This window comes from Gossypium hirsutum, chromosome A13, assembly GCF_007990345.1.
Source record: "Gossypium hirsutum isolate 1008001.06 chromosome A13, Gossypium_hirsutum_v2.1, whole genome shotgun sequence".
In the NCBI taxonomy this organism is placed as follows: domain Eukaryota; kingdom Viridiplantae; phylum Streptophyta; class Magnoliopsida; order Malvales; family Malvaceae; genus Gossypium; species Gossypium hirsutum.
This window is the reverse complement of record NC_053436.1, coordinates 100,290,531-100,308,794: the sequence shown is the minus strand read 5'-3', so window position 1 is coordinate 100,308,794 and position 18,264 is coordinate 100,290,531. Positions and strand designations below refer to the sequence as shown.

At 32.2% G+C, this 18,264-nt stretch overlaps 2 protein-coding genes across 4 annotated transcripts; both read left to right on the top strand.

Moving 5' to 3' along the window:
- The first annotated feature begins 1,403 nt into the window (after positions 1-1,403).
- On the top strand, positions 1,404-10,079 carry LOC121212515 (transducin beta-like protein 3). 2 transcript variants are annotated; one of them, XM_041085423.1, is made up of 15 exons: positions 1,404-1,584; positions 1,980-2,296; positions 3,048-3,230; positions 3,348-3,497; positions 4,196-4,413; positions 4,608-4,896; positions 5,219-5,353; positions 5,487-5,605; positions 6,531-6,687; positions 6,851-7,097; positions 7,182-7,258; positions 7,422-7,541; positions 8,432-8,562; positions 8,633-8,807; positions 9,380-10,079. In XM_041085423.1, the coding sequence occupies exons 2-15, from the start codon at positions 2,000-2,002 to the stop codon at positions 9,746-9,748; spliced, it is 2,667 nt and encodes an 888-aa protein (XP_040941357.1). In that variant the 5' UTR covers positions 1,404-1,584; positions 1,980-1,999; the 3' UTR covers positions 9,749-10,079. The 2 variants fall into 2 exon arrangements, with proteins under 2 accessions (XP_040941357.1, XP_040941358.1); XM_041085424.1 differs by lacking the exon at positions 5,219-5,353 and having other exon boundaries at positions 1,436-1,584.
- A 3,671-nt stretch (positions 10,080-13,750) lies between these two features.
- On the top strand, positions 13,751-17,567 carry LOC121212514 (heat stress transcription factor A-1b). 2 transcript variants are annotated; one of them, XM_041085422.1, is made up of 3 exons: positions 13,751-14,364; positions 16,285-16,342; positions 16,442-17,567. In XM_041085422.1, exons 1-3 carry the CDS (start codon positions 14,116-14,118, stop codon positions 17,332-17,334), a joined length of 1,200 nt encoding a protein of 399 aa, XP_040941356.1. In that variant the 5' UTR covers positions 13,751-14,115; the 3' UTR covers positions 17,335-17,567. The 2 variants fall into 2 exon arrangements, with proteins under 2 accessions (XP_040941356.1, XP_040941354.1); XM_041085420.1 differs by having other exon boundaries at positions 13,754-14,364; positions 16,285-17,567.
- Positions 17,568-18,264: the final 697 nt, after the last annotated feature.

The window sequence follows — 18,264 nt, the reverse complement described above, 5'->3', positions numbered from 1 at the left end:
TAAGATAAATGCAACTTAACAAGCAAATGCTTCTAAAATAATAAAAAAATTAACAAACGCCTTTAAAATAATAAGAAAATTAACAATAAAATAAATTTTATACAATATTCAAACAATAACAACAAAATAGTAGCAACATAATAGTAAAATGGTAGGAAAATAAGGAGAAAACAACAAGAAAATAACATTCAAAAATTTTAAAAAAATGCAGATTTTTTTGTCTTTTAGTGAATTCGGGTCAGGCCGGGTCGGACCGGGTCCGGGCTAAAAATACTTTACCTGAGGCCTGACCCATTTTTTAAACGGGCCTTATTTTTTTGTCCAAGCCCATTTTTTGAGTCTATATTTTTGCCCAAACCCTTTCACATTTCGTACGGGCCTTTAGGCAGGACCGGGTAACCTGGCCCATGCACACCTCTATTTAGCTCCCATGAAATTCAATGCGGCCTTGCATGGGCTTATTTTATGAGCTCATTGACTGTCCAATTTTCATGGGCCGCTAGACCTCCTAAAGGGCTTTCTTCCACTGCAAATATCCAACAAAGTAATTAGTCAATATCCAAGTTTTAGTGACCCAACAATTTGAGCTTATATCTACTACTTTTTACACAATGTTTAATATTGATCATAACTCCTCCTCAATTATAATGCGTTGCAACACAATCGAATTTAATATTTTTATATTAACAACAATACTCATATTAATTAAATTAAGATTCAATTAACTTAATTTATGTATTTTTAATGTCTAGTGTTTCTTTTTTTTTTAAATTGATTTTTTAAATATTACAATTTCATCTACCATGTATACTTTTTTACTCATTAAAATTTGTCATTTTCTTGACACACAAAGAAATGATGAGCATTTCGTATTATTAAATGTAAATATATATTAAAATATAAAATATTTCTCATTGTTATTGAATTATAACAAAATAATGTAACGAAGAAGACAATATAAGTATAAAAGTAAAAATATCACCCACATTGTAATATAAAATTATAAATTAATACATAATATCTAACTATTTAGACATAATTATACTAGAATTTTTAATATTTCATCCAAATAAAATTATGTAGCATTACTATGATATAGTTTATTTAATTCATCACTAAATTTTAAATAGTTTTAAGTGAGTTTTTAAAATATAAATATTGTATGAAGTAAGTTATTGTATTAGTTTAATGCTAGTTTAAATAGATAATGTCATTAAAATTTAAGAAGGCTATTTGTCTAACCCATTATATCCAAGCTCCAAATATTATTCGAGTAGTAAGTACATAAACTCTTACCAAAAGGGCTTGATTGATACGATACGATACTCAAATGATTTAATTAAAATATTTTGAAGTTTGAAGATAATTTAGAATTTAAGCAGTAATATGAGGAGTTCTAATGCAATTAATCCAATCATAGATTAGAAAGGTTTTCTAAAATTTCGTTTTAACCATTCTCGACCCGCTCCAAACTCCCTTCTTTCTCACATACCCGCCGCCAAACAAGCCTCTCCCTCCCTTCCGGTCCCTGACCCAAGCCTTCTCTTGGCTTCAAGTTGCCGACTGGCCAGGAAACCAAATAAGGTAATTTTGAAACCCTAAACTTAAGTTAATATTGTGCATGAGTCATGGGATTTTGAGTTATTTGCATTACTTTGCTATATTTGATTTTCTGTTTTCAATCCTACTGCTTGCTACTTTGTCTCATCTATACTTTATCCCTTTACTTTGTTGAGAAGAAGGGTTTTTTCTTGAAGCTATCGGTTTAGAGGAAATAGCAGACCGTTGTCGCTGCTGTTTTCTGTTACACTGCTATTTGCGGTCACTATCCTCTGCTATTGATGTGAAACCGCTATTGTGGTTTCTCTGCGGAGGCAGAAGGTGCTGCTACTACGAAATAGCGGCTGTGGCACTGATACGCCACTGCTATTTGAAACTCTGCTAAAAGAAATCATTAAATTCTTTTTCTCACCTTTCAGAAAAGTAGAGAATAGAAAAAATGGCGTCAGCAACATTAAAAAAGAACTATCGCTGCTCTCAGTCGCTGCAACAGTTTTATAGTGGCGGCCCATTTGTGGTCTCATCAGATGGCTCTTTCATTGCTTGTTCGTGCGGTGAATCCATAAAGATTGTGGATTCATCAAATGCCTCCACGAAATTTACCATCGAGGCTGAGTCCAGTACCATCACGGCATTGGCTTTAAGTCCCAATGATAAGTTGTTATTCTCTGCTGGACATAGTAGGCAAATTAAGGTCTGGGACTTGGATACTTTCAAATGCCTGCGCTCTTGGAAGGTCAGGCTTTATTTATTTGTTTGCTTTTTTTTTTCCTAAATAATGTTATGAAGAATTTAAACTTGTTCTTTGGCTCTACAACTGTGAAGCCAAAAGGTGGGATTTGGTGTTAAAGCAAATTATGTCTTTGAAGAATTAAAAATGTGCCATTGTAATTTTGCTAGGAACGAAAGTTTAGCATGCTTTTGCTTAAATGAGGTAAGTATTTTGAATTAGTTCAATTAAACTGCATAGAAAAATTCAGTAGCAAAAGTAACAACGGAATGAAGCATTAATTATTATAATGATTTCTTTAAAATCGCATGACTTATAAAGTTCATATATTTTTCAGTCATATTATAATGAAGCTCTAATTGTTATAATGACTTGCCAAGTTCAAGTTAGCGGTCTTGTAACCAACATCAATTTCAGTGAATTGGTCTTAAAAGATACGCTAAACATGTGCGTTGGAATATATTCATTTCTTTGTACTTGAATGCCTTGAAACCTTGTTTTTTTTTTTTTTAAGTGAAGAAGAGTGACACATAAGAATGGATCCCAATTTTTACCTACCTTAGGACATCTTTAATTAGGTACAATGACATTTTATGATCCAAATCACTGATTTCACATTGAGGGGGAAACACAAAGTGGTTGTTAAATGTATAACATAAGTTTTATATTAGTATTAATTTATAGTTAATATTGTTATGTTCACAAACTTGGCAGAGCTTTTGGCTTTCTTTTTATTTTAATATTTATCTTTGAGTAGGGGCATGATGGTCCAGTAATGGGTATGGCTTGCCATGGCTCTGGTGGACTGCTTGCAACTTCAGGAGCTGATAGGAAAGTTCTTGTTTGGGATGTTGATGGTGGTTTCTGCACTCATTACTTTAAAGGTCATAAAGGTGTTGTGACTAGTATCATGTTTCATCCTGATGTAAATAAAAGCCTTGTAAGTAGTACCTCAGTCTATTTAGACTGCCTTTTTTTTCTTTTTGACCCTTGTGCTAGCAATTGGTTTATGCTTTTTAAATGTAATCTGTCTGAGCCTTTTTCCTTGTTCCTGTAGCTTTTCTCTGGAAGCGATGACACTACTGTACGGGTCTGGGATCTTCTAGCGAAAAAGTGTGTTGCAGTGCTAGAAAAACATTTCTCAGCAGTTTCTTCTATGGCTGTGTCAGAAGATGGATGGACGTTGCTAACTGCAGGAAGAGATAAGGTAGGGGCAAAGTTCCTTCGATCTTGATATAATTATTTTATAAAACGTCTATTATACAGATTTAAAAATAAATATTTGTAATCAATCTTTTTGTAGTTGTGATTTTGTGTCATTGTATGCATATAGTAACACTACTAAACAGCGAGAATTTCCTGTAAATGCCACTAAGACTTTTGACAGCTTTAATGCTTTTTGCGAACCTTTTAGATTATTTTAAATTGTGGTTTTTGATTCTCCTATATTTTTATCCCTTCAATTGTTTCGTTTAACCTTGTCAAGTTTCTTCTTCGGTCTGATGTCTATCTAGTCTCTACTATAATATTTTGGAGTATCTTCCTAATGCTTTGTACTTCTAGGGATTTGTGTTTACATTTGCCTAAATTCTTTTCTAGTATATTTTTGATTCTTCTATATTTTTATCCCTTCAATTGTTTCTTTTAACCTTATCAAATTTCTTCTTTAGTCTGATGTCTCGGTAGTCTTTACTATAATATGTTGGAGTATCTTGCTAATGCTTTGTACATCTAGGAATTTGTGTTTATATTTGCCTAAATTCTTGGGTGCTTTGCTTTATGTTATGTTTGACTGGAGTGTATTCCGCTTTTTTCTTCTAAACTGAAGAAAGTTGACCAATCATTTGTAGCAATTCAGCTGCATTATCAAATTTTCAACCAGAAAGCTTTTCTTTGTCATCTCAGGTTGTAAATTTATGGGACCTTCTTGACTATAGATGCAAGAGTACAATACCTACTTATGAGGTGCTTGAAGCTGTTTGTGTAGTTTATTCTGGGAGTCGGTTTGCCTCGTCTCTGGGTGCATTCCTCCAGCAAAGTGGAAAGAAGAAAAGCAGATCGACCGGAATTTATTTTATCGCAGCTGGTGAACGTGGAATTGTACGCATCTGGACCTCTGAAGGGTAATAAAATGGAATTATTATTGTACTTCCTTTTTAAAAAAAAATCTTGCTGAGGATACCTGTCTTCAATTTAACATGTGCAAAATAAATTTATTTATTTCCGTTTGTGATTCTTTTGGTATCCCCTATGAAGATACATGTCTTTGCATTTATATATACTAAATAAATCTTATTTTTATCATTTACTTTGACAGTGCAGTTTTCTTGTATGAGCAAAAGTCCTCAGATGTTACTATTAGCTCAGCCGAGGATGAAGATTCAACAAGGGGTTTCATTAGTGCTGTTATGCTGCCCTTGGATCAAGGATTGCTTTGTGTGACAGCTGATCAGCAGTTTCTCTTTTATTCTCCAGCGGAGCATCTAGAAGAAAAGTGGTCTTTAAAATTGACCAAAAGGCTTGTGGGTTTCAACGATGAGATTGTGGATATGAAGTTTCTTGATGAAGAGGAACAATATCTAGCTGTTGCTACAAATCTTGAACAGGTGCTGTAGTAAGCTTGCTGGTGGTGCATTTTGACATAGTGCTACACAGGAATTAGTTATCTCGATATTTAATGATTCAATTGTTAGCTTGATTTCAAATTTGGATTTAATTGTGCTCCTTGTTGGGCCTTTTCCTTCTTCTGTACCCAGTAATATTTGATTGATCTCTGCTGGAATTTCTTATCGGGATTTATTTTGTTAATGTGTTTCTCCTTCAATGGGTTTGCTGTGTGCCTATATAACTTTACAGACATTTGATGTCTATGAATTTATGCGGATGAAAGTGTAAATGTCAAATTTGTATTAATTTACTCATATGCAGGTTCGAGTGTATGACCTTTCCTCCATGTCATGTTCCTATGTTTTGGCTGGTCATACTGATACTATTCTATGCCTTGATACATCTATATCAAGTAATGGAAGAAGACTTATTCTAACTGGGAGTAAGGACAATAGTGTACGGTTTTTCTTCTTTCTCACTTGTGCATATAAGCTTGCCACTAAGTTTTGCCTATGTTAGGGGAAAGGCTGGTTCTGACATTGCTAATAAGTTGGACTTATTTTTCTTCATTTACTTTTTCTTTTTATAGGTAAGGTTGTGGGAATCAGAACGAAGGTGTTGCATAGGACTTGGCATAGGTCACATGGGAGCGGTTGGAGCTGTTGCTTTTTCCAAGAAGTGCCGAGATTTTTTTGTCAGTGGCAGTAGGTGAGCACTTATCTTGGGAAGCCTTGTCTGTTTGGAGATGCAATTTAATTTTACCACATATGTGCCTTCAGTTATGACTGCTTCCAAACTTATGAGTTTGTCAAATAACATGATGCTTGGTTGCTGATTATTTTCATTCTATATTTGTGGTGGGAGTGAAGTGCTAAGATTTAACCTTCTCTTATGTGATCTAACAGTGCTTATTGTTCCTCGACTTGACAAATGAAATTAGGTTTTGGATTGTAGTTGACTTGACTTATGATACACAGTGCATTATGCCTTCAAAACTGTCTGCCAATTATGCTTGGTAGCATGACATTAGATCGTGTTTTAACTTAGTGGCTGGAGTATTTTTAGATGACAATAAAGACAATAAGTTCATGATGCATCTTGGACCTTGTATTTTTGTAAGTTATGCTACATGATGGGGTCATATTTGGTTAGAATTGTGGATTGGTTGTTTTAAATTTGGCGCTTTAAAATATACTTGTTTTGTACTCCTATCTTCTATGTTTTATGCATGTAACCTTATGCTGTGTGGAAGTAGAAACAATAAAAGGAAAACATAAGTATAGAAGCTTTTAATCATAACTGTTGGATGCAAATAAGCCCCTCTAATCCTTGCCATTCAAACTCATTAAAAAAGAGCACCTGCTAGTCGTATACCAAAGAAAAAATAAAACATAGTTAGTACCCTTAACTAAAATAGAACAGGAAACATAAAGAAAAACATTTCTAGATAATGAATGGAGATAAATTCTGGAGTGCTTCTATGACATCTTTATTTTTTGCTTATGTTATATCTTTATATTCTGGAGTGCCTCAATTCCATACTTTTCCTGATATAAGAATTTATGTTTGTAAATTGTTGCTAAGGTTGTGGCTTATTGATTTTATATTCTTACACATGTACCATCTTCTTCAGTGATCGTACCATTAAGGTTTGGAACTTTCATGGACTCTCTGATGATATTGAAGAGCCTATTAGTTTAAAAGCAAAGGCAGTTGTAGCAGCGCATGATAAAGATATAAATTCTCTGGCTGTTGCACCAAATGACAGTTTAGTGTGTAGTGGTTCACAGGTTAGTAGGCAATACATCTTAATCAACATACTATTTAGTTATGGTATTATTGATTTTTTCCTTTTATTAGAGGATGCTGAAACTATATATATTATATCGGATGCATGCTTTTATGATTCCAAAGATAATTTTAAAAGGTTAAATGTGTTTTTCTGGCTGTTAGGATCGTACTGCTTGTATTTGGAGGCTTCCAGAACTGGTACTTGTGGTTAAGTTTACAGGGCATAAACGAGGGATCTGGTGTGTAGAGTTTTCACCTGTTGATCAATGTGTAATAACAGCATCAGGTGACAAGACTGTAAAGATATGGGCTATAGCTGATGGTTCGTGCCTGAAAACATTTGAAGGGCATACATCAAGTGTATTAAGAGCATCATTTCTTACACGTGGGACCCAGTTTGTATCATGTGGTAATAACTTCTTTCTCTTCACTCATTAGGATTTTCTTCCATTTTAATGTTTTGGTGACATTTAGCATGCAATTCATCATTCAGGTGCTGATGGGTTGGTTAAGCTGTGGACAATCAAAACAAATGAATGCATCGCTACCTATGATCAGCATGAGGACAAGGTGTTGAGTTATACTTTAATTCTTTTAATGTTTGGGTTACTTTCTTTTTCATAGATTTGACAGGATTCTGTGGGAAATACGATGGTATACCGTTAATAGATTTTTAAGGACTTCATTGTGCTGTGTGGTATTAATTCTTTTTATGGTAAAATTTGGTGTGCAGGTTTGGGCATTGGCCGTTGGGAAAAAGACAGAAATGTTAGCAACAGGTGGCAGTGATGCAGTGATCAATCTGTGGCATGATTCAACTGCTGCTGAGAAAGAGGAAGCTTTTCGTAAAGAGGTGTGTCCTCTATACTTTTTGTACCTAGATATTATTTCCCCTTGAAGCATATTGGAATATAGAATGGGACAAATTTAATACTAGGCCTTTGGATATGCTAAGTGACTGAGTTACTTGTTGCAAATATGTTTCAATGTTGATTCTTGAATTTTTTTTAAAGATACCTGGAATATGCTGTTACAAATAAAAAAGTAAAGGTTTTCTGTAAGACTAGTATATTTTCTTAAGGGGTTAAATTACTATTTGGGGTCCGAACTTGGCAACTTTTCTCACATTGGGACTATAATTTTTTCCGGTTCAAGTTAGGCCTTGAACTTAGCAATTGTTCCTACACGGGGGATTGAACTCTAGGGTTTTCAAGGAAGAACTTGGATAAAAAAAGTTCAAGCCCTAATGTAGCAACAATTGCCAAGTTCAGGGCCTAACCTGGACCAAAAAAAAAGTTCAAGACCCAATGTGGGAAAAGTTGCCAAGTTCAGGCCCTAAAAAGTGATTTAACCCTTTCTTAAGAGAAACTCAAGCTGCAGATTAGAAGGAAATAAGAGTTAAAACATTTCTAGAGCCTCCTATATACTTTTCTTTTCTCAACTTGTTTTAACCAGACTATGAAATGAAACGGATAAAAATTATTTTATCTTGGATACACGACCTTGTTCAAGCCGAATATTGATCCTTCTATTTTCCTTCCCACTTTTGAGTAACTCCTCGGGCTTTGTGAAAGTACTTGGAGCTTGGAATAAGACCTTTTGTGAAAGTTAGCTTTCTGTAGGATCCTAGCATTGTTGTGTATCAACTTTGACTGATATGATGAGGTCCTTTTTTCCTTCATTACATATTGTTATGTATTATTGCACAAAAAGTTTTAAATATGTTTTTCCATTCTGACACAGGAAGAAGGGGTTTTGAGAGGGCAAGAATTAGAAAATGCACTGTTAGATGCTGAGTACACAAAGGCAATACAAATTGCTTTGGAGCTTAGGAGGCCTCATAAACTTTTTGAGCTGTTTTCTGAGCTTTGCAGGTTAGTATTGCCTAATCATATCTGTTTTCTGAGTACGCAGAACATTTTCTCATAGCAGAATGTGATATAGGAAGAGAGAAGCTGGGTACCATATAGACAAAGCCCTTCATGCCCTTGGCAAGGGAGAATTTCTTCTACTTTTTGAGTATATACGAGAGTGGAACACAAAGCCAAAGCTGTGTAATGTTGCCCAATCTGTTCTTTTCCGAGCTTTCAACATTCTTCTTCCGACAGAGATTATCGAGGTATTCTATTGTAATATTCACTTGATGTTAATAGCCTCATTTGGCTGCAGGGAAGATGCATATGGCTTTGGATAACCCATTATATTTTACCAGTCCCACCACTAACTTTGAAGCAAAACATTAAGTAAAAACCATTATCATATAGCTTACAACAAATTTAAAAATGGTTTAGGTTTACATTTGGTCATTGTTTCTTTGACATTTTTTTTTCTATGAAAATTTTTAAACGGAAACCAAATGAATGGTTGAATCATATTTTACTAAAGATCAAACGGTCTATTATGTTCATAATAATAGTTTACTAAAATTGTTTCAAATGAAGTTTGTATTTACTGGTTTATTGTTTATTATGGAAGTTGAATATTAGTGTTCAATCTCTTTCAAAATTTTTATTTCTGCATCTAAATGCGCTTTTTTCTCCTAGTATCAAGACATTCTTTAAAGAAGTAATAGCAAAAACCTTAACCATTGTTTTAGGTTTTCTGCTTGGTTGATTGAAGGTTAGGTGTTCATTTTGTTTGATATTTTAGCTTTTTACCGCTGAATTTGTGCTTGAATAAACTATGTTGCAGATAAAAAGCATTAGTGAACTACTTGAAGGTCTTATCCCATATTCTCAGAGACATTTCAGCAGGATAGACAGGCTTATAAGGAGCACATTTCTGTTGGACTACACTCTTCTTCGAATGTCCGTTATTGAACCCGCGACTCAGGATGATTTGAAGACCAAATCTTTATTACATTCCGAGAAAAATGAGGAAGATGCACTTTTAACAGATAATGCAGAAGAAGATCAAAAGCAAGTTTCCGAAGAGCAGAAACCAAAGGCCTCTGGGAAAAAGAGGAAATCTCACAAATCTGGAGACCATTCACGCTCACATAAGAAGGTCAAGGACAGCTCAACTCATGCAAATACTGCAGCTGTGCCATCGCAGGCATGACGGGATTTAAGATAGTGTTCTCCTTTTTCCTGATTTGCATGCATGTTGGCTGATCTCTTGAGAAGTTTACAGTACAGTTGTTTCAGAAGGAAATGCATCTTCCAACCCCATCGAAGAACAATTTTGAAGCATCCCTGAAAAGTAAACAGTTTAGGGGGTTACAAAGGATTGCAGTTTTTTTTATGTTTAACTTAAGATTAGTCTATAGATACGTCTACATTTCTAATCCCTTCTTTATTGTAGAATATATGATTTTTTCTGCCAACTCTTTTAGTTGTAGTGTTAACTCATACCCCGAGTAATGTCAATGGACGCACTGTTTGTGGTTCCATTATTGATTTCATATCTATATTAGTATGACTTTATTTCGTGCTTTGCTTTGCATTTTTTTAATGATAAAAAGAATTCGAAAATATAGTGATCGGAGTAGATGGTTTTTAAACCATAATTAATTACACTCACTTGAGAAGGAAATTATGCGTTTGGTGGGTTGCAATTACTAAATTAAAATAGAGGGTTTTGATTGATATGTTAACTGATGATTTTTCTTTTAGAAAGTTATGAAAAAATGGAAAAAGCAATAAACTTCCATAAAAGTCATTGCTTTTTCATATATTAAATATAAATTTTAATATGAACTTATGTGACGGTTTGATGGTTAAATGTGTTCACTGTTTTAGGTATTGGATTTGAGTCGCATTAGTTATGTTTGTTGTTAAATTTTGTTATTTTAAATAAACAATATAAATTTTTTTGTAAAAGTTAATTTGAATATATAAATAATATCTTAGATATTAAAATAATCTACAAATTGAAAGATATTAGATATAAAATTTTAAAAATATAAAATATTAGTGTGTGGAAAAAAAGATGTTTGCAAATAATATGGTTATATAAATGAGGAGAGTTTTGTAGTTTTACAACATCAAAACTTGCTTCTTTAAAAGCTTATCTTTTGGATTTAGGTTGAAAACTTTGTTTGAAGATAGAAGTTGGTTATTTAGTTTTAAAGAATAAAAGGTAATGTTGGTGGTACATAACCACTTTGAAATGATTATTAAACTCATTTCTTAGATTTTTTATATTAAAAATTAGATTATATTTTTTATTTAAAAAAATAAATTAATTCCTATACGTTAGATATAGAGTAAATTAGTCATTCTATTGAAAACATCATTCATCTATATAGCATGAGGTATATATAGCATATCACATGTCATTGTTTGGTTATGTTATCAGTTATATCATTTTTTAACACTAAAAATAGATGAAAATTTTAACAAAAAGAATCAATTTGCCCTTTGATCTAATGTACATGGAATAATTTGTTCATTTCTTTGAATAGAGAGAACAAAATGCAATCCCACACCTAATAATTAATTTTTCAAAAATTAATTTCTATTTTTTTAACTATAAAATGTGAATAATGTAAGTGAAAAATATACTTTAAAACAAATGTTAGATAATTAAATCAACTTTTTAACTTAAAAATGTTGACCCCCCCTTCCCTTTTTCTCTATATTTCTTATCTATACTAAAAAAAAAAATTATGAAAAGAATATCAGACCAATTGTTTTATTTATACTATTATTTAAAATTGGAATTTTGTTGGTATCACAAATTAATCTCATATCAACTCAATTAAGGAAACTACGAATATTTTTTTATATTTAAAATAAGATATATTATTTAATGGTATTTTAATCTTGCTATTAAAAATCAATAAAAATATACATATGATGATATTTAAACCCATACAAATTGGATTAATAAAACATTAAATATAGCACTCAACCAACATTTTATTTTAATATTCTTATACATCTAAATTTTATTACCTCCATCAATTTTATATCTATACTATTATTTAAATCCATTACTGGATTGATGTCACGAATCAATTAAGCGTCAAATCGGTTAGGAAAATTACGAAAATAACTTTTTGTATTTAAAATAAGTTATATTATTCGAGGGTATTTTAATTTTCATAGACGGTAAAACAGACCTAGAGGACACCTTGATATACCAAGAAAATTAATATTAACACCATGATAAATAATTGTATTTATTTAATATTCTTAATCTGATGTATTTATATGTTTAAATTTTTCTTTACTCAAAATTTAGTTTGAATTTTGTTTTTATCATAATTTTTTTAATTTTATTATTCTACATATTTCATGTGTTATTATTAATTAGTTTCAAACTATATATTTTATTATTTATTTAATGATATTTTTAAACATACCTCTTTATTCTAAATATGTAATTTCCACAAATATAATAAAATCTTAGTATTTATTAAAATTTTATATTTTGATCATTTCTTTACTAGTAAACTTAATCTCAAATTTAAATTTGTAGTTCATTGTTTTGTAAATTTAGTCAACTCTTTAACTCCAAATTTTTCGCTAAAATTGATTACTTTGGTTAAAATATATTTCTAAGTCATTATAATTTTTTTATATGTTTAGAATTTAGTCTTTTTTATGAATTTAATTTTTTTTTATTTTTTCGATTAAAGTTTAAGTGTAATTCTTAATACTGTTAAATTTTTTTATTAAATTCACTAATATGACATTTTAAAATATAAAAAAATAATCACTTAATAGTCATATAACAAAAAATCATTACAATAAACCTAAATTTAATAAAAAAATTTAACAATTTTAACAATTGCAATTGCATTTTAAATTCGAAAGAAATTAAAATTTTAATGCAGAAAAAATAAAAGTACTTAAAACTTAAGGATGATTTCCATGTGAAAAAAAGAGTTAGATTTTGAAAAATAAATGTTTAATTTAATAAGAAATAGACCAAAATGAAGAAAAAGAAAACTCGAAAACAAACCCACTAAAAACATACAAGTGTGAGGATCATGTTTAAACTGCATAACCCAAAAAACTATTGGTGGGACATTGTGATTTATTCAAATTTACAAAATCCGATTAAATTCATTAAAATTAAAAATTTTAGTCTATTGGATCTTTAACTTACTTAGTACCTGTATTGTTGCCAATATAAGGAGATGTGAGTTCAAATACGCTTTTTTACTTAAGAATTAGAAGAGCGATATAGATAATTCTACGTATTGTATAAAAAATGAGTGAATTAATCTTTACATATTAAATTAAAAAATTAATTGATCATTTTATTAAAATTTTCATCAGCATGATAAAAATTACTTTCTATACGTTAGTTTAAGGTACACGTGTCACTGTTTGATTATTCTATTAATCACACTAGTTTTAAAAGTATAAATAAATAATTTTTTTAAAAAGTAAATTCATTAATTCACTCAATGAATGTAACTATATAATTTAGAGAGAAAATAATAAACACTCATCGTAGATGAGGAAGGCCAAACTCCATTAATACAACAAAGACTTTAGCCTCAATATCAATATAAAATTATGACACGTTGACAATTAATTTTATCACAACTCAAGTACGATATATCTGGAGTGATTGTAAACACTTAATGTGATGGTCCAAAGAAACGAGCAAAAATCAACAAAAGAATCGAGCGTTCACCAAATTAAAGAGGACGACAACAAAATCATCTTTAAAATCACTTATAAAACTAAGATTACATGCATAAACAAAACTAAAAAATGTATAATAAGAGCAGACAAAAACTTTTAAAACTGAACACTTATTAAATAATGAAAAAGCAAAAAAAAATATATATAAAACTTAAGACAACATAGGTCCAAATCGACACGAAATTATTTATTATTATGAAATACTATCTAAAGAGAAACAAATTAAGAAATTGTTAATGAAGAGCCTCTCACTTTTTAAGAAAAACTATTAAGCGGTTGAAGTTTTAACGAAGGAGAGATATCGTCATTTATCTATCATAAATTGTAAAGATAAAAAATATATCTATAAAATAAATCTGTAAATTGAAGGAGAAATAAGAAATGATAAGAAGAGGAAAAATGCGGGTACTAGTCAAACCGCTAGAAGAATTTTATTGTTTTAGAGATTTTGTTAACAAAAATGAAGAATTTGTTGTTTGATATAACCTATAGTATTAATTATAGAAATCGACCTGTCCTCAGTCCTCACCTTGTTCTCGTGATATAAATTTGCACCGTTTCCATCACTCTCCTCTTCTCTTTGGTTTTCATTTTCGTCACCATCCAAACAATCAAATCAAAGGCACCTAAAATCCTTTCCTTCCCCTTTACTCTCTTCTTCTCTCCCCCATTTCCTCACCTACTTTTACCTTATTTTCCTCTTCCTTTGTGTTTACACAATCTAAGCTACCCCCATGGCAACTCCCCTCCCTATCTGATCCTGTGACCAGTATTTTCCAATACCCTTTTCTCCTTCTCTCTTTTTTCATTATTAAAACCCTAATGGAGACTCTTCATGGTTCGGTACCATCCGCGTGTGCGGACACCGCAGCCAACGGCAACACGGTGACGCCTTTTCTGAGCAAAACCTACGACGTGGTGGACGATCCGTCCACCGACTCAGTCGTATCGTGGAGTAGTGATAACAACAGCTTCGTTGTCTGGAAAGTGCCCGAGTTTGCGAGGGACCTTTTGCCCATGTATTTTAAGCACAATAACTTCTCCAGCTTTGTCAGACAACTTAATACTTATGTGGGTATTTCTTTGATTTTATATTCTTTCACTTTTCTTTTCTTTTTTAATGTTGCAAGTTGCAATTTTTTATACTTATGGAGGCTAATGAGACCTCAGCTTTAGGTTTATTTGGATTCGAAAATTACACCAATAAGATATTATTATATACTATCGGGAAAGTTTGGGTTGTATGGAAATTTGGTCTTACTTATGTTGCCTTAAAAAAATTAGGCGAGACTGAAGTCAACTTTGAATAGTTTTGAGTCAGTGATGGAGTGGAAGGAGAGTTTTCAGAACCGATATGGTTGTTGGATAATGAATTTATGGTGTAAGATGAATTAAATGGAATATGAGTTTGATTGAATGGTCATATTAATTTGTTGAAATCTAGGAGTAGGGATTTGCCACTGCAATTTTTACTGCTTTCTGAACTTTGATAATCGAGTAGCTCTTGGCTGTTGGAGTTCCTCATAGTTTATAGGATTCTCAATGGCATGAGGATGATTGGTTGAATTCATTTTCCCTTGAACATAAATGTGGAAGAATAGATATGAAACGTAATATGTAAAATCTGAATTTTCGGGTATATGGTATGGGGCTCTTACCTAATGTTTCCTAAGTTTGGCCAAAAGGGTTCAAGGAGCTGGTAAAACTCTATTTATTTGGCCGTCTATTAGGCTAAAATTGGAAGTTTTGAAGTAGGGCTAGCTGAAGAACTGATTTCTATTTCTCCCTATCTTCCCTTCCTCCCTCCTAGGCTCCATTTTATTCTTAAGATACAAATTTGGTTAATTAAACTATATATAACATTGTTTTAGTTGGTTGTGAATTGTGACTGATGCACATGGAATTTCTAAATTGAATGCTATGAACTTATTCTTATCTACCTTACTGCCATGATGGAATGCTGATGAGTTCTAGTGTCTTAAGTTCTCTTTTTCCGATAGGAATCCTGTAGTAGTTACTAGCTTGATTTGGTATACAGACACATTTGCACTTAATTTCCGTCAAACATGAATCCATATATATATATATATACCTATTTATATATTTTGACAGATTTTGCTATCATATTAGATGATGCTAGTTTAGAAATCACCTTTCTTTCCTACTTGTCTTATATGTTGAATTTGAATTAGTTAAAAGTTTCTTGTACATTCTTCTATCCATGTCAATAGTTGAAGCCAGAAATGTCTAGTGCTATTGCTCATGCTTGTTATTTGTATTGATCTCATGTTCCTAAAGGCTAAAGGTTCCAAACCCTCACTGACTTTCTTTTTTCATATAAAATGCTATGAAGTCTGGAGACTTATCTTGCATTCCATGATATTTTCTGTAGTTGATTTGTTTCTTCTTTGTTTTTGCCTTGTTTGACCTTAACTATACTTGTTTACTTAAGAAATGAGTCTAGAGGAATTGCATCATAAGCTAACATGTTCTTTTGAGGGTCTTCCTAGTAAGATACAAAATCCAACGGACTAGCTATGCTGACAAATCAAATCTTGATTCATATTAGCTTTTTCTTCTTTCCTTTTTTTTTGAAGTTTGTTTCATGTCTTAAGATGTTTCTCAACTAACAAGTGAACCAAAGCATGGTGGAGAGAGTGTTATTTGTAAGCTGCTGTCATGGATTGTAATTTGGAATTATTCATTGAGAGGGTGAATGTTAGATATTTAACTTTTCTGACATATTTTCTTTTTCTTGAGCTGAAGAACTCATCAAATTGTAATTGTGTTTGTCATCTGCAGGTTTAAGTATGTGCTTGTAATTACTAATCGATTATGGTCAGGCATTGGGGTTCAACTGAGCGCATGATATGTGATTCACTTAGATATAAAACTTCAATCCTGCTTTATGCATTGCGGACTTGCTATATTCGGTTTAGCAAGTGAACACGATAATTTATGTCTTTGATTATCCTAATCTTTTTCCTATAGGGTTTTAAGAAAGTTGACCCTGATCGTTGGGAATTTGCTAATGTGGGATTCCTAAGAGGTCAGAAACATGCCTTGAAAGCTATCAGCAGGCGGAAGCCTGCTAATGTCCATTGTAATCAGCAACAGAACTCATCCATTGGAGCTTGCGTTGATGTAGGGAAGTTTGGGCTTCAAGAGGAGGTTGAAGGGCTTAAGAGAGACAAGAATGTTCTCATGCAGGAACTTGTTAGGTTGAGGCAGCAGCAGCAAGCCACGGACAACCAGTTGCAAGCTTATGGCCAGAGTGTACAGATGATGGAGCAGAGACAGCAGCAAATGATGTCTTTTCTTGCTAAGGTCATGCAAACTCCAGGTTTCTTAAACCAGCTTTTACAGCAGCAAAATGAAAGCAATAGGCAACTGACTGGAGCAAACAAGAAGAGGAGACTCCATAGGCAGGATGAAGAAAATTTAACTGGTGAAAATGGTGCCGTATCTCCAAATGGGCAGACTGTAAAGTTCCAGCCTTTACACAATGAGCACCAGATGATGGAGGTGAACACATCACCGAGGCGGGAACATGGCGCTCCTCCTTCCAGTGCATTACACAGCAGTAGCTCCTCCAGTGAGATTTCGGAAGTGACTCTTCCAGAAGTCTCACCAGCTTCTTGGCGGTCATATCTGCAAGCAGAATCAGGGGTTCCCGACTCTAGTCTGTCAACTGCTGCTGCTCAATTAACAACTGAGACAAGTGTGCATAAATCACAGAAAGATGCAATTTTCCGTAGCGTTCCTCAAATGCTAGGATTTGTACCTGATAATACTGTTGGGCCTGAGAGCAGGAATGCTGAATATCTTGATCCAATGTCAGTCGTATCGAATGCTACAATGCCCGTAGAAGCTGACGAGTCTTGTGCAGGTCAAGATATGGAGATCATGCTTGATGGAAGCCCGAAACTTCCAGCAATTAACGACACATTTTGGGAACATTTTCTGACGGGAAGTCCACTCACTGGGGACACAGATGAGATTAACTCGAGTTCCCTGGAAAATGGTGCATACGGTGGATAGGAAGCAGTTTTAAGGGAGGAGAGTGGATGGGATCAGTCATCTTTGCTGACAAATAGGCCTTCTTTACATCACATTAGCAGGAAGGGGTGATGTCCTGCAAGTTGTATACGCAAATACATGTTTGTTTTTCTTGCTTTTATGAGGTAAAACTTGGTACTGCCTGTGTTCCTGCTCATTATGTGATCGGTTTATTTATGGTTTTAGAAGGCTTAATATTATATTCAAATTTTGTATTGGTATCATGTTGCGATGAGTATATTCTGAATTAGTGGATCTATTTGTTTTAACACATCATTTACTCTAAAAATAAACAAGGTGGCTTCTTTATTTTTAGAATCTTTTAGGCTGTCCTTGACAAAAATAAAAAAATAAAAAAATTTTAGGCTGTCAGGTTATATTGCAATAATAATAGTAATTTTTACAAAAAAAAAATATAATATGAACTAAACATACATTAGTTGCGTTATTTTCCTTAAATTAATAAGCCTCAAATTCTAATTCCAAATAACTAGTATTTATTATTTCAATTAATAGTTAGTTTTTTCTTGTTTAACAATTATTAAAACTTTGTTTGACAAAAATATAATGCATAGATACAAAAAAGTCAATTGTGTCATTGCATGAAATTCACACCAATTTAGCCTTGCTGTTACTAAAAAAAATAATTAAAATTCTGTCAATATTTTTCGTCTCAATCAAATTATTAAAAATATTAAAATTTTTATAAAATTATTGAATTATACAACTTACAAATTTTTTTATAAAATTCTTAAAAAACTTATACATATTATAAAACTTTTATTAAATTCTAGTAAGTTATAAAATTAATAAAACATATTTAAAATGTTTACAACTTTATAATAACTTATAAAAATTCATAATAACTTATAAAAAATATAAAAAAATTCAAATAAATTATAAAATTTTTAA